The sequence below is a fragment of the Coregonus clupeaformis genome, chromosome 7 (assembly GCF_020615455.1).
Source record: "Coregonus clupeaformis isolate EN_2021a chromosome 7, ASM2061545v1, whole genome shotgun sequence".
NCBI lineage: Eukaryota > Metazoa > Chordata > Actinopteri > Salmoniformes > Salmonidae > Coregonus > Coregonus clupeaformis.
Window position 1 is genome coordinate 23,630,457 of NC_059198.1, and position 16,925 is coordinate 23,647,381.

Consider the following 16,925-nt stretch of genomic DNA (forward strand, 5'->3'; position numbering starts at 1 on the left):
CCCAATACAAATTTAACAAAATTAACATGGTCTATTTCTGTGTCTGCATCAGAAGAGAGCAAAAAACATCCATGTTTGTGTTTTTACGCAGAAAAAAAAGATGTAGCTTATGCATGTGTGAATTGTTTAATCTACACAGCCACCAGGGCAGACGTCCAAATGGAGATGAGGTAGTAGCAGAGATATTTCAGTCTCTGTATACAACAGTTCCATGTAGTGAGTAGGAGCAGGGTAGCATCAGAGAGTGGGGGAAATCTCAATTGCAGACTTCTTGCGTTCTCTCTTGTCGCCTCCTTCAAAAGAGAAGGTCCGAGGGGTGGGACCTCTGGCTTTCTCATCCAATGGGTTTTGAGAAGGAGACAGGACGCGAGGAGTTTGCAATTGAGATTCTCCCAGTCTGCTTGGCTCAGTGTGCAGCCAGTACACAGTGAAGAATTACACTGGGCTCTGAGCTGCATCACTCTCACTGCTGTGTGAAATGGTTACAGCTACAGGAGTAGGACTACAGTATGGAAGTATAGGCTCTTGTCTGCTGATGTAAGTTACTATGGTAACCTTTTCAATGTACTTTGGCAGAATTTAAAACAGGTGAAATGTGAATCTGGTGTTGAAATGTTTGTATGTAGCAAGTAAAGATGTGTTAATGTACAGTATAGAAAGATTTGGGGTTTAATTTTTATTTGTATAATCTTGCCTTTGTCCAGACTGGTCCTTTCTTTTTAAGACAGACTCATTTAGTCCAATCAAATAGCAAACAAATCAAGTTCAAAAACTTTATTGACCTATAACCTGATTACAATGTCGGATGATGACGTTTTGTACAGGAAGTTGTACAGAAGTCTTTTTTCAACATAGAAAACTTTACATTTCTGTACCATATACATTTTGTTTTCTACATCCGTGAGCAAGGAATACATCCGATCCACACATCATCCAGAAGTCTTCTTTTAAAGCACAGCTAACATTCTTCATTTAATCTATTCATTCAGCATGTCCCCAAACCAAAGAAAAAATAAAATTAAATATATTATTAATTTATTCAAATTTTTACACAGTGAAAACTAACTTCAAACATAAACATGCCTTTGACTCAGAAGCAGCTCACATCAGGGGCCTATTCAGAAGCATTGCAGATAGAAATGTTGTATATAGAGCAGATAATTCCTTGTATTACATGACAGAAAATCATATCTACATTTCTAGCTGAGCGTTGTGTAACGTTGCAACCTCCTGAACAGGCCCCTAGTTGCTCTTTTTCCTTCCAGTTTTAGGAAGAGCCCAGTTATCGACTATCAGTTAAAAAACCTCAGAACATATAAATTGAATATTTTAACCCTTCACGTTCTGTTGTGTCGTCGTTCAATTACAAATCTCATATAGGACAATCTGCAGGAGAAATGGTTCAGTCAAATAAATTATCACAAAAGTAAAAATCTCCAGTGTATTCAATAATGAGATCAAGGCCTAGATTCAATCAGATCAGCGTTAACAGGCGATAGCAGACACCCGCATAGCGGATGTTTTGGCGGTGTCTGAGGTAGAACTGCGTTGGAGCCGACAAATCGGTGAGCAGCTGCTCTTGCGATCATTGCCATACCCGCCCCACTCACGTTAGTTCAGAACGAGAAAGTGTAGACTATATAGAAATAATCTAATTAAATAATTAGGATTTATATCATCCTAATCTAGGTGTACATTCCATCTCACATTCCAGTATTTCAACTTGTAAGCAGGGCTGCATGGGATTTCTGTTCATGCGACTCCATGCAGCCAATGGCAATGTCCGCTTTAGATATAATGCCAGGAGCCACTTGCGGATTTCACAGCTCTAATGCAGTTCCACCTCCGACACAGTCAAAACAACCGCTATGCAGATGTTGGCTAAAGCGGATCTGATTGAATCGAGCCCCAAGTGCAGCAAAATCCAGTGAAAAACTAAACAAAACACAGAAATCAAATCTAGTGTTGTCAGATTATATTACAAAGCGCCATTTCTGTACTTAGTTTTTTCATCCACAAGGCGATTGGCGCTAACGTTAGCCATCAGCGGTGCAGCCAGGAAAATATCAGAATTATCATCGAGTAACAAATGTCACATTTCATATCACTGAATGTTCGTCAATTGCATTGCATGATGTACGTGTAGCCATTTCATTCTCTAGAATCGCTTTTAAGGATACAGTAATGTCAAGAAGCAGACCCGTTTTAAATATATTTTGACTCTTCTGAGTGATAGTTATTCTGCAGTCGTTGGAGAATCAGATCTTCATGTACAAGGCCAAGCCATTTTTCCACGATATGAGGGGCTTCGGGGTAGAAGTTGCCCATAGGATCTAGGATCAGTTTGACCTCCCAATATCCTAACCTTAACCATAAGGGGGGAATGCAAAAACTGTCCTTAGATCAGCGTCTACGGGCAACTTCAACCTACTCTGATTCACTACATGGCCAAAAGTATGTGCATCCGTTGCTGACAGGTGTATAAAACCAAGCCATGCAATCTCCACAGACAAACATTGGCAGTAGAATGGCCGTACTGAAGAGCTCAGTGACTTTCAACGTGGCACCGTCATAGGATGCCACCTTTCCAACAAGTCAGTTCGTCAACTGTAAGTGCTGTTATTGTGAAGTGGAAACGTCTAGGAGCAACAACGGCTCAGCCTGAAGTAGTAGGTCACACAAGCTCACAGAACGGGACCAACGAGTGCTGAAGCGCGTAATGCGTAAAAATCGTCTGTCCTCGGTAGCAACACTCATTACCGAGTTCCAAACTGCCTCTGGAAGCAACGTCAGCACAATAACTTTTCGTTGGGAGCTTCATGAAATGGGTTTCCATGGCCGAGCAGCCATACATAAGCCTAAGATCACCATGCGCAATGCCAAGTGTCAGCTGGAGTGGTGTAAAGCGCGCCGCCATTGGACTCTGGAGCAGTGGAAACGCGTTCTCTGGAGTGATGAATCACGCTTCACCATCTGGCAGTCCGACAGACAAATCTGGGTTTGGCGGATGCCAGGAGAACGCTACCTGCCCCAATGCATAGTGCCAACTGTAAAGTTTGGTGGAGGAGGAATAATGGTCTGGGGCTGTTTTTCATGGTTCGGGCTAGTCCCCTTAGTTCCAGTGAAGGGAAATCTTAACGGTACAGCATACAATTACATTCTAAACGATTCTGTGCTTCCAACTTTGTGGCAACAGTTTGGGGAAGGCCCTTTCCTGTTTCAGCATGACAATGCCCCCATGCACAAAGTGAGGTCCATCCAGAAATGGTTTGTCGAGATCTGTGTGGAAGAACTTGCCTGGCCTGCACAGAGCCCTGACCTCAACCCCATCGAACACCTTTGGGATGAATTGGAACGCCGACTGCGAGCCAGGCCTAATCGCCCAACATCAGTGCCCAACCTCACTAATGCTCTTGTGGCTGAATGGAAGCAAGTCTCCACCACAATGTTCCAACATCTAGTGGAAAGTCTTCCCAGAAGAGTGGAGGCTGTTATAGCAGCAAAGATGGGACCAACTCCATATTAATGCCCATGATTTTGGAATGAGATGTTCGAAGAGCACTTGCCCACATACTTTTGGCCATGTAGTGTTTATGGGAGTGGGCATTTACTGTCACATGACCAGTCAGGTTCACAGTAGAGACACCTTGGAGTTTCCTGTACCGTTAGTTGGGGATTCTGGGTAACTGCCAAATCCAGAGGGGGTGAAGTTTGGACAGCTGCACCCTTCATAGTACCCCAGGGGGTGGGAGACCATAGTCCTAAAGGGTTGGTAGACAAACCCAAGGCAAGAGGGGAGGAGGACTTCCAGAGATCCAGGCTTCCCTATTCAGAGGTCTCGCAGCCAGCCCGCTACAAGTGCACCATCACTGGACTTCCTCTCCAGCCACCTCCCCCCTCTCCACCTCAACTTCCAGCTCTGGTTCTGGTTCTGCAGGTGGTTCCTTTTCCTGTTCTGGCTGGGAGGTGTCAGGCAGCTGGGCGATCTGGAACACGATGCCGATGCGTAAGTAAAACTTCCGCAGCACGGCCCGCAGTTCTGGGATTAGATCAACCTGCATGATCTCACACAGCAGAGGATAGTACCTGGATGCATGGGCCTTGAACTGTGGAAAAAGAGATAGACATAAAACATCTTCATACAGATTCATATCCATACAAAGACGTGGTTAGGTCTTCTTGAACATGTCGCTGACAATGACTTGACCAAATCAGTGGCCTGTCTGAATATTGTTAATGGTTGAGATCCTTACCCTGTCGTCACTGATCTTCAGGACCTTGGTGAGGAAGAGGAGGAGCAGGTTGGTCCAGGCTTCTCTGTGGCTCTCTGATGTTAGAGTCAGGAAGTAGGCTACTGCCTCACTGCACACCCTAGAGGGAAAGAGGGAGAGATCTTGATAAAGTGACTCATTGTCCATATGAAAACTGTTCAGTGACACAGAATTAAGATACGATTCACTCATTATTTAGCAGCAAGACTAAATTCACTGCCAACATGAAATTGTTTTACTCCACACCAGCCACAGGGAGAGGAGCAGCTGTGACTTAAGCATTGCACTCTGACCTCTAACCCTCACCCTGGACCTTTCCTCAAACAGAACCTCCATCTGCCAGCCCTTCATCTCTCCCTCCCTCCCGTCCCCTCATCTCCTCCCTTCTTCACGGCTCCTTTACACTCCATGACCTAATCACCTCCCAAATCTGCTTAGCCCTCGTAAGCACCTTGCAGCATGTCTGCTGCCCTCTCCTCTAGCATGCCATGCTGTACTAGTGTGGTGTGTGTGCGTGCATGTTTGTGATAGTCCAGTCCGTGAGCTCTCACTCTCCCGCTCTGTCCCTCTCTCTCTTACACATGAAAGGACATATCAGAGACTGACAACCTAGGAGTTTCCTGCTAATACAGAGACTGTCTGCAATACAAAGTGAGTCTGAAAGACAAGACGATAGCTACTATGCGATACTGCAATAGAAAGACAAGGCGATGACAATAGACTGAGTAATAACAGCAACACAGAGTCTGTTTGTGGATCTATAGGCCTACTATCCATTCAGTTATTTCAGATATCTGTCACATTTAGACGAGCGCTCTGAATGTTTGGAGAGAGTGAGAGTCATCGACTGGAGATACAGCAACATCAACACAATCTGACTCAATCATTCTCTCTCAAGACCAATTTATTTTTATTCCCCTCCTGCTGTGGCGGATATTGATGTTTTGCGTTGGCGACTGTGACTTCTCTATTCCCTAGTTGGTGTAAACAGAGGCGTGAATGTCTCAGTCTCTCAAACAGCTGTGGTCAGGGTCCGGACAGAGCATAGCTGTCAAGATGAGTCTCCCCTCCCCCCACTCAATCATGTTTCCTCTGTGATTACATGGACTGATCAATGCCCTCCCTCTCCCATCAGCCCTTCATAAATAGCAGGTGTCTGACATGGCCTTGATTCCACCAATAATGAAAGTTGTTTATGCTGTTAGATACTGTAGATAGCTGCCTGCCTGGTTCTTAGTAATACTCCAGATATTCCATTTATAGGATTTAAATAAAAGTCATCATGTTTGCAGAGAATTCCACCCACGACAAAAAGCAGAAAATTAGTCATTAAATATTAGTGTAAATTAAAGCACATTCTGGGCATACTTCAGACATATGTGAAAATAATGCCCTTCGTATGACTGCCATTACACACAGCCCAATGAGGGAGGTTTGAGTATGTGGTGAGAGGATGATTAGGGATTGTCAAGGAACGGTGAAAGGCTCGTTAGTGAGAGGAAAAGGAACAGAACAACAGGAAGCAGTAGAACAGAGCTGCAGATGATCATTAAGGGAGACTGTTACTCTGCTCATTTAAAGAATGTTGTTTTCAGTGAAATGAAGCTTAATCTGAAACTCTAATGACTTTCTATGGGCAGGTTGAGACAAAGGGACACAAAGCCAAGTGGAGATTAGCTGGAGATAAGGACAGTGTTTGGTGTGAGTTAGGAGTTATTGAGGTTTCCACTGGCAGTAATCAAGCTACCTATTCAAAGCAGCATTCAAGCAATTCCCTGAGTTTAGCCTTCAGTAAGTCTGGTATATGGCCAAGTGTATTGTTTGACAGCCTCCATTCAGTGATATGGTGGTGGGGGCATGGCAGCCCTTACTTACTTAAGCAGCCGTCTCTGGACCTCCTCCCAGGCGGTCTGACGGCTGTCATCAGTGTACATCCGGAACAGGATCCTTAGGCCACACGCCAGACTGCTGGTCTCCTGCTTCAGCAGATTGGGCTTCGACTTCCCTTTAAAACCTGGAACAGACAGACAGACAGAGAGAGAGAAAGAGCGGTTGCTGTCCGTTACAGCCACAGATGCCCATCAAAACTAGGGACGACAAACAGGGCATTGTTCCAATTGTTCAGAGAGTTCCATTTGGCTCCAGAACAGATATACCGTGCTTCCTGAGGAATCTTGAGATTCAGTACATCACTCTCCTACTTCATGTAATTCTTGGAGTTTCCTCAGGTGGTGCACTGCAGAGCCATATATAGACTATTCTCAGGTACACTGTACAGTGCATTCGGAAAGAATTCAGACCTCTTGACTTTCTCCACATTTTGTGACGTTACAGCCTTATTCTAAAACCAATTAAATAAATAAAAATGCATCAATCTACACACAATACCCCGTAATGACAAAGCGAAAACATGTTTTTAGAAATATTTGCAAATGTATGTATTAAAAATAAAAAACAGAAGTACCTTATTTACATAAATATTCAGACCCTTTGCTATGAGACTCGAAATTGAGCTCAGGTGCATCCTGTTTCCAATGATCATCCTTGAGATGTTTCTACAACTTGATTGCTGTCCACCTGTGGTAAATTCAATTGATTGGACATGATTTAGAAAGGCACACACCTGTCTATATCAGGTCCCACAGTTGACAGTGCATGTCAGAGCAAGAACCAAGCCATGAGGTTGAAGGAATTGTCCGCAGAGCTCCGAGGCAGGATTGTGTCGAGGCACATATCTGGGGAAGGGTACCAAAATATGTCTGCAGCATTGAACACAGTGGCCTCCATCATTCTTAAATGGAAGAAGTTTGGAACCACGAAGTCTCTGAATGTCCTTGAGGGGCCCAGCCAGAGCCCGGACTTGAACCCGACCTGAAAATAGCTGTGCAGCGACGCTCCCCATCCAACCTGACAGAGCTTGAGAGGATCTGCAGAGAAGAAACTCCCCAAATACAGGTGTGTAGAGCTTGTAGTGTCATACCCAAGAAGACTCAAGGCTTTAATCGCTGCCAAAGGTGCTTCAACAAAGTACTGAGTAAAGGGTCTGAATACTTATGTAAATGTAATATTTCCGTTTGTAATGTTTTATACATTTGCAAAAATGTTTTTGCTTTGTCATTATGGGGTATTGTGTGTATATTGATGAGGAAAAAAACTATTTAATCAATTTTAGAATAAGGCTGTAACTTAACAAAATGTGGAAAAAGTAAAGGGGTCTGAATACTTTCCGAATGCACTGTATATCTCAAATCAAATCCAATTTTATTGGCCACATGCGCCGAATACAACAGGTGCAGACATTACAGTGAAATGCTTACTTACAGCCCTTAACCAACAGTGCATTTATTTTAAATAAAAAAAGTCAAATAAAACAACATCAAAAAAAGTGTTGAGAAAAAAAGAGCAGAAGTAAAATAAAATAACAGTAGGGAGGCTATATATACAGGGGGGTACTGGTGCAGAGTCAATGTGCGGGGGCACCGGATAGTTGAGGTAGTTGAAGTAATGTGGGTAGAGTTAAAGTGACTATGCATAAATAATTAACAGAGTAGCAGCAGTGTAAAAAGATGGGGTGGGGGGGCAGTGCAAATAGTCCGGGTAGCCATGATTAGCTGTTCAGGAGTCTTATGGCTTGGGGGTAGAAGCTGTTGAGAAGTCTTTTGGACCTAGACTTGGCACTCCGGTACCGCTTGCCGTGCGGTAGCAGAGAGAACAGTCTATGACTAGGGTGGCTGGAGTCTTTGACAATTTTGAGGGCCTTCCTCTGACACCGCCTGGTATAGAGGTCCTGGATGGCAGGAAGCTTGGCCCCAGTGATGTACTGGGCCGTACGCACTACCCTCTGTAGTGCCTTGCGGTCGGAGGCCAAGCAGTTGCCATACCAGGCGGTGATGCAACCAGTCAGGATGCTCTCGATGGTGCAGCTGTATAATTTTTTGAGGATCTGAGGACCCATGCCAAATCTTTTCAGTCTCCTGAGGGGGAATAGGCTTTGTCGTGCCCTCTTCACGACTGTCTTGGTGTGTTTGGACCATGATATTCCGTTGGTGATGTGGACACCAAGGAACTTGAAGCTCAACCTGTTCCACTACAGCCCCGTCGATGAGAATGGGGGCGTGCTCAGTCCTCTTTTTTTTCCTGTAGTCCACAATCATCTCCTTTGTCTTGGTCACGTTGAGGGAGAGGTTGTTATCCTGGCACCACACGGCCAGGTCTCTGACCTCCTCCCTATAGGCTGTCTCATCGTTGTCGGTGATCAGGCCTACCACTGTTGTGTCGTCGGCAAACTTAATGATGGTGTTGGAGTCGTGCCTGGCCATGCAGTCATGGGTGAACAGGGAGTACAGGAGGGGACTGAGCACGCACCCTGAGGGGCCCCCGTGTTGAGGATCAGTGTGGCAGATGTGTTGTTACCTACCCTTACCACCTAGGGGCGGCCCGTCAGGAAGTCCAGGATCCAGTTGCAGAGGGAGGTGTTTAGTCCCAGGATCCTTAGCTTAGTGATGAGCTTTGAGGGCACTATGGTGTTGAATGCTGAGCTGTAGTCAATGAATAGCATTCTCACGTAGGTGTTCCTCTTGTCCAGGTGGGAAAGGGCAGTGTGGAGTGCAATAGAGATTGCATCATCTGTGGATCTGTTGGGGCGGTATGCAAATTGGAGTGGGTCTAGGGTTTCTGGGATAATGGTGTTGATGTGAGCCATGACCAGCCTTTCAGAGCACTCCATGGCTACAGACGTCAGTGCTACGGGTCGGTAGTCATTTAGGCAGGTTATCTTAGTGTCCTTGGGCACGGGGACTATGGTGGTCTGCTTGAAACATGTTGGTATTACAGACTCAGTCAGGGACATGTTGAAAATGTCTGTGAAGACACTTGCCAGTTGGTCAGCACATGCTCGGAGTACACGTCCTGGTAATCCGTCTGGCCCTGCGGCCTTGTGAATGTTGACCTGCTTAAAAGTCACTCACTTCGGCTACGGAGAGCGTGATCACATAGTCATCCGGAACAGCTGGTGCTCTCATGCATGCTTCAGTGTTGCTTGCCTCGAAGCGAGCATAGTAGTGGTTTAGCTCGTCTGGTAGGCTTGTGTCACTGGGAAGCTCGCGGCTGTGCTTCCCTTTGTAGTCTGTAATAGTTTTCAAGCCCTGCCACATCCGAAGAGCATCAGAGCCGGTGTAGTACGATTCAATCTTAGTCCTGTATTGACTCTTTGCCTGTTTGATGGTTCGTCGGAGGGCATAGCGGGATTTCTTATAAGCGTCCGGGTTAGAGTCCCGCTCCTTGAAAGCGGCAGCTCTACCCTTTAGCTCAGTGCGGATGTTTCCTGTAATCCATGGCTTCTGGTTGGGGTATGTACGTACGGTCACTGTGGGGACGACATCATCGATGCACTTATTGATGAAGCCAGTGACTGATGTGGTGTACTCCTCAATGCTATCTGAAGAATCCCGGAACATGTTCCAGTCTGTGCTAGTAAAACAGTCCTGTAGCTTAGCATCTGCGTCATCTGACCACTTTTTTATTAACCGAGTCACTGGTGCTTCCTGCTTTAGTTTTTGCTTATAAGCAGGAAGCAGGAGGATAGAGTTATGGTCAGATTTGCCAAATGGAGGGCGAGGGAGAGCTTTGTATGCGTCTCTGTGTGTGGAATAAAGGTGGTCTAGAGTTTTTTTTCCTCTGGTTGTACATTTAACATGCTGGTAGAAATTAGGTAGAACGGATTTAAGTTTCCCTGCATTAAAGTCCCCGGCCACTAGGAGCGCTGCCTCTGGATGAGCGTTTTCCTGTTGACTTATGGCCTTATACAGCTCATTCAGTGCAATCTTAATGCCAGCATTGGTTTGTGGTGGTAAATAGACAGCTATGAAAAATATAGATGAAAACTCTCTTGGTAAATAGTGTGGTCTACAGCTTATCATAAGATACTCTACCTCAGGCGAGCAAAGCCTCGAGACTTCCTTAGTATTTGATTTTGTGCACCAGCTGTTGATTACAAATATACACAGACCGCCACCCCTTGTCTTACCGGAGTCAGCCGTTCTATCCTGCCGATGTAGCGTATAGCCCGCTAGCTGTATGTTATCCATGTCGTCGTTCAGCCACGACTCGGTGAAACATAAGATATTAAAGTTTTTAATGTCCCGTTGGTAGGATAACCGTAATCTTAGGTCATCCAATTTATTTTCCAATGATTGAAGATTGGCTAATAGGATTGATGGGAGCGGCAGTTTACTCGCTCGCCGTCGGATCCTTACAAGGCACCCCGACCTACGTCCACGATGTCTCCGTCTCTTCCTCATGCGAATGACGGGGATTTGGGCCTTGTCGGGTGTCTGTAGGATATCCTTCGCGGCCGCCTCGATGAAGAAAAATTATTTGTCCAATACGAGGTGAGTAATCGCTGTCCTGATATCCAGAAGCTCTTTTTGGTTATAAGAGACGATGGCAGAAACATTATGTACAAAATAAATTACAAATAACGTGGAAAAACACACATAATAGTACAATTGGTTAGAGGGCTGTAAAACGGCAGCCATCTTCTCCGGCGGCATCGTGTTTTGCCTCTGCCCTGGCTCTGCTCTGGTGCAGGGCAGTGACCCACCTGCCTTCCAGAGAGTGGTCCTCTGATCGTTGCTAGAGTTGAAGGCCTTGGCGAAGCGGTGGGACTCCAGCAGGCAGTCCAGCAGCTTGAACAGCTGTTCTGAGGTCAGGTAGCGGTACATTCCTTGGTCCAGAGTCTCAACACGGACGTCTGCCGCATCCAGAGCATCTCTCTGGAGAGGACCAACACATACACAACCTTCAGAGAACTTTCACAGAACATTCACGCAACCAAACACAAACAGAGCCTTCACATATCACTGCTATGTATGACAAATACTTCCCTCCTTCCCTGACATTTACTAGAAGAACATACAGTAGAGACATTTCACATTTTCAATGATCAGGACAGTCCATCCAGCCAAACTTTTAAACACGCATTTTAGCAAGAAATGTGTCCTTCCACCAAGTTCTGAACCAGTGATATCTCTCATCCTCCACGTAGGGGTGGGAGTGAGACGTTACCTGTGCAGCAGCCAGGTTCTCAGCGTCCTCCTTCCTACTGGTTGCAGGGAAGAAGACCATGTTGTCTATGGTCTGGATCAGCTCCAACTGCACTACACACTTAATGAGCAGGGCTGAGAATAACCTCTGCTCCTGGATCTCTGTGGAACACACGCACGCACACACACACACACACACACACACACACACACGCACACACGATGAGCATAGGGTTGAAAAACACCCCAGTGGTACAAGGTATAAAGAGACACTAACTTGTTGGGGTCCGGTTTCTGCCGCCGTCCTCACACATGCTTGCGCTGTACTGACTGTGCCGCCGGGTCTCCATGGCAATCCTCTCCGCACTGTTGATGGAATGCTGGTCCTCGGAACGGGACTGGATGTCCACTGACTTCTGGAAAATTGAGTCCTGAGGGCACACGGGGAGAAGTTATTTTGTCTGCATTGTACTGGGTTATGTTATTGTACGGTCTAATCTGGCATAAGAGATACACCAGCAACAGACTGAATGAAGACCTACAGTACAGTCAGGGTTTGAAACATACCAGCTGTTTGTCTGATACATCCTGTGGTGTCATGGGATCTCCCTCTGCTCCTGCCGGTCTCCATGTCAACAGTCTGAGAGAGAGAGGGCAGAGAGGAACAATATGGGACAGGACAGTGTTAATCTACTTATACAGTGTTATACTATACACTACCATACTATACACAGACAGTCAGATATCACACTCTATCAACTAAACAACGGCAAAAGACACTAAAAGATCATGTCCATTTAATACCTCCCCTCCATTCCTAGAGGACTTCATATGACTGTCTCAGTGTGCTCCATATTTACATCACTAAGGTCAACAATAACAATCATCACAGACAATATTCCCATCTGAATCGTAGAGATATGAATAAAGCCTGCATCAGTAGCTTACGCGTGTGGAATGGTGGTCTTGAAGATGTCCAGCATGCAGTTACAGGTCTTGTCCCAGGTCTCTGGAGTAAACTTCTCTCCATTCAGAATGACCACGTTCTCCAGACAGTTAGTGCCTGACCGGGCCAACTGCTCATTATCTAGGGTGAGAGGGCGAGGAGGAGTGAAGGAGAGAGAGAGGAGAGAAGAAGTGAGGGAGAGAGAAAGACGAGAGTCAATTAATGTGGAGAGCAGGAGAATGGGAGAAGAGAGGGAAGAAAGAGCGGGATGGGGATTGAAAAGAAGAGGAAATATCCATAAGAAAGAGGGGTTGAGAGTGATTGAGGCCAGTGTACTCAGTATAAACCTAGGACTGAAGGTGTTTGTAGCGCTGCCGTCTGTCCTCACCTTGCTGAACACACCAGTACAGCTGGGACAGGATGTCATCCAGCAGGACGTCACTGAGAGTCTCAAAGTACTGCGTGAACACGTCAGAGATGGCGTAAAGTGCGTGGTTACAGGTCGTTGTCATCCACTCTGCTTTCTGGCAGACAAAAACAACACAGAAGGGTTACCAGGGTTACACCAGTTCAAGTCATCGTAGCAGCCAAGAGGACAATGGTCCAGTTGGTACTGGATACTAGTTGTGGAACCAATTATATATTTTTTTTATTAGGAGGTAGATCAGCTTTAATATTGCAGATAGATTGTAACTTCCATATACACATACATACATACATACATACATACATATAAATACATTTACATACACATATACATATAATTTTTTAAAATATATTTCCCTTTATTACTTTCCAACCCCACCACCCCTTCCCTATTGGAGTAAACTAGTGAACAACAATGCTTAGGCCTCTATTTCCAGCTTATACATACTATATACATTTTATGGACACAGTCAATTTTACAATAATTCTATTTCGTTTGTTTTTACTCCTGAACTTCCTCTACCCTCAACCTCTTCGATCATCTTCATGATGTCCATCCGGTTTGCTTCTATATGCCATATCCTTCTAACTGTGCTCTTTCACAAAAGCTCTCAACCTATAACCTATATACTTATTACGGACACAGTATGCTTACATTATTAGTTATCTTGTTGTTAGTAGTTGTTGTTGTTAGTTGTTATTAGTCCCATCCTTCAACTCCATTCAACACCTCCCATCTATCTCTTAACACCATCCATATTGGATTTCTATTTGCCATATATTTTTCAACTGCACTGGGATGTTTTACAAACGTTCTGAACCTTTCTACAGATTGTAAATTGAAAATAAACATTTTTGCTAAAAGTATTATTATATTATTGATCGATTGACTATGACTTTTCAGATCACCCAGTAATGCTATCTGCAGGGTTAGCTCCAGGTAAATATTGCAATCCTTTAGCCATTCCTGGACCTGTGTCCAAAAACAAGCTACAAATGGACAGTACCAAAACAAATGATCTAATGATTCTGTCTCTTCATAGCAAAATCTGCAGAGCTGGGAAGATTGTATCCCCCATATCAATAACATTCTACTGATAGCAAGAATTTTCATAATAATTTAAATTGAACAATTCTAAGTTTTGAATCCGGCGTCGTTTTGCGTATCAGTTCATAAACACTATGCCATGGAATCGGTACGTCAAAAATCTCTTCCTAACTATTTTGCAATCTATATGGGACGGCTGTCAATCCTTTGGTCCTTAAATGAAACTGGTATACTTTAATATTTAATAATTTCTGTCCTCCGAATTCATATTCATTATATAAATAGGCCTGTTTAATTTTGTCTGGCTTGCCGTTCCAAATAAAATTGAATATTTTTTTCTCATATAATTTAAAAAACTGTTCACTAGGCGTAGGCAAGACCATAAGCAAATAAGTAAACTGGGATAATACTAAAGAGTTAATCAGGGTGATATTTACACAAATTGACAGGTACAGTTGAAGTCGGAAGTTTACATACACTTAGGTTGGAGACATTAAAACTCGTTTTTCAACCACTTTTCAAATGTCTTGTTAACAAACTATAGTTTTGGCAAGTCGGTTAGGACATCTACTTTGTGCATGACACAAGTAATTTTTCCAACAATTGTTTACAGACAGATTATTTCACTTATAATTCACTGTATCACAATTCCAGTGGGTCAGAAGTTTATATACACTAGGTTGACTGTGCCTTTAAACAGCTTGGAAAATTCCAGAAAATGATGTCATGGCTTTAGAAGCTTCTGATAGGCTAATTGACATCATTTGAGTCAATTGGAGGTGTACCTGTGGATGTATTTCAAGGCCTACCTTCAAACTCAGTGCCTCTTTGCTCGACATCATTGGAAAATCAAAAGAAATCAGCCAAGACCTCAGAAAAAAAATTGTAGACCTCCACAAGTCTGGTTCATCCTTGGGAGCAATTTCCAAACGTCTGAAGGTACCACATTCATCTGTACAAACAATAGTATGCAAGTATAAACCCCATGGGACCACGCAGCTGTCATTCCACTCAGGAAGGAGACGCGTTCTGTCTCCTAGAGATGAACGTACTTTGGTGTGAAAAGTGCAAATCAATCCCAGAACAACAGCAAAGGACCTTGTGAAGATGCTGGAGGAAACAGGTACAAAAGTATCTATATCCACAGTAAAACGAGTCCTATATCGACATAACCTGAAAGGCCGCTCAGCAAGGAAGAAGCCACTGCTCCAAAACGCCATAAAAAAGCCAGACTACGGTTTGCAACTGCACATGGGGACAAAGATCGTACTTTTTGTAGAAATGTCCTCTGGTCCGATGAAACCAAAATAGAACTGTTTGGTCATAATGACCAACGTTATGTTTGGAGGAAAAAGGGATTGCTTGCAAGCCTAAGAACACCATCCCAACCGTGAAGCAAGGGGTGGCAGCATCATGCTGTGGGGGTGCTTTGCTGCAGGAGGGACTGGTGCATTTCACAAAATAGATGGCATCATGAGAAAGGAAAATTATGTGGATATATTGAAGCAACATCTCAAGACATCAGTCAGGAAGTTAAAGCTTGGTCGCAAATGGGTCTTCCAAATGGACAATGACCCCAAGCATACTTCCAAAGTTGTGGCAAAATGGCTTAAGGACAACAAAGTCAAGATATTGGGGTGGCCATCACAAAGCCCTGACCTCAATCCTATAGAAAAGTTGTGGGCAGAACTGAAAAAGCGTTTGCGAGCAAGGAGGCCTACAAACCTGACTCAGTTACACCAGCTCTGTCAGGAGGAATGGGCCAAAATTCACCCAACTTATTGTTGGAAGCTTGTGGAAGGCTACCCAAAATGTTTGACCCAAGTTAAACAATTTAAAGGCAATGCTACCAAATACTAATTGAGTTTATGTAAACTTCTGACCCACTGGGAATGTGATGAAAGAAATAAAAGCAGAAATAAATCATTCTCTCTACTATTATTCTGACATTTCACATTCTTAAAATAAAGTGGTGATCCTAACTGACCTAAGACAGGGAATTTTTACTAGGATTAAACGTCAGGAGTTGTGAAAAACTGAGTTTAAATGTATTTGGCTAAGGTGTATGTAAACTTCCGACTTCAACTGTATTTACCTTTCCATGGTAGCAAGATCTTATCTATTTTTGCTAACTTTTGATTAAAATGTATTGGAGTGAGATAATTTATTTTATTTGGGATATGTATTCCGAGTATATCCACATCACCATCAGACCATTTCATTGGTAAACTACATAGTAATGTAAAATTTTTATTTTTTAGTGATCCAGTACGTAATATAGTACCTTTATCATAATTTGGTTGTAATCCAGGGAGGTTAGAAAATGTATCTAGATCCTCTATGAGGCTGTGGAGGGATTCAAGTTGTGGATTTAAAAGAAAACATGAATCATCAGCGTACAATGACACCTTTGTTTTTAAGCCCTGGATTTCTAACCTTGATATTATTGTTGGATCTGATTTTAATAGCTAACATCTCGATGGCCATAATAAATAGATATGCCGATAGTGGACAACCTTGTTTCACTCCTCTTGACAGTTTAAAACTTTCGGAGAAATAGCCATTATTTACTATTTTACGCCTAGGGTTACTATACATGATTTTAACCCATTTTATAAGAGATTGTCCAAAATCTAAATGCTCCAGGCATTTATATATAAACCCCAGTCGTACTTTATCAAATGCCTTTTCAAAGTCTGCTTTGAATAGCAGGCCTGGTTTCCCAGATTTTTCATAGTGTTCTATTGTTTCCAGTACTTGCCTTATATTATCTCCAATGTATCGTCCATGTAAAAAACCTGTCTGATTAGAATGAATAATGTCTGACAATACCTTTTTAATTCTATGCGCTATACATTTTGCTAGATTTTTTGCATCACAACACTGAAGTGTAAGGGGCCTCCAATTTTTTATATGGACTGGATCTTTATATTTTCCACTTCTATCCTGTTTCAGTAATAATGAAATCAGACCTTCTTCTTGAGTGTCTGATAATCTACCATTTACATAGGAGTGGTTAAAACATGCTAATAACGGTCCTCTGAGTATATCGAAAAAGGTTTGATATACCTCAACTTGTATGCCATCCAACCCTGGAGTTTTCCAGGACATTAAGTCTTTAATTGCATCCAGAAGTTCCTCCTCTGTAATTTCACCTTCACATTAATCTTTTTGTATGGCTGTTAATTTTA

The 16,925-nt window shown here is 43.5% G+C and overlaps 1 protein-coding gene across 3 annotated transcripts in view; it reads right to left on the minus strand.

Annotated features, from left to right (window-relative positions):
- Positions 1–3,515: 3,515 nt before the first annotated feature.
- LOC121569230 (brefeldin A-inhibited guanine nucleotide-exchange protein 1-like) overlaps positions 3,516–16,925 on the minus strand; it is a 92,170-nt gene continuing 78,760 nt past the window's right edge. For all 3 annotated transcript variants that reach the window (XM_041880028.2, XM_041880027.2, XM_041880026.2), the window contains 9 exons: positions 12,649–12,784; positions 12,263–12,401; positions 11,882–11,954; positions 11,592–11,745; positions 11,337–11,476; positions 10,873–11,044; positions 6,147–6,285; positions 4,254–4,371; positions 3,516–4,106 (listed from right to left, as the gene is read on the minus strand). In XM_041880028.2, the coding sequence (XP_041735962.1) occupies positions 3,867–4,106; positions 4,254–4,371; positions 6,147–6,285; positions 10,873–11,044; positions 11,337–11,476; positions 11,592–11,745; positions 11,882–11,954; positions 12,263–12,401; positions 12,649–12,784 (1,311 nt within the window). In that variant the 3' untranslated portion in view covers positions 3,516–3,866. The remainder of the gene's footprint in view (positions 4,107–4,253; positions 4,372–6,146; positions 6,286–10,872; positions 11,045–11,336; positions 11,477–11,591; positions 11,746–11,881; positions 11,955–12,262; positions 12,402–12,648; positions 12,785–16,925) is intronic.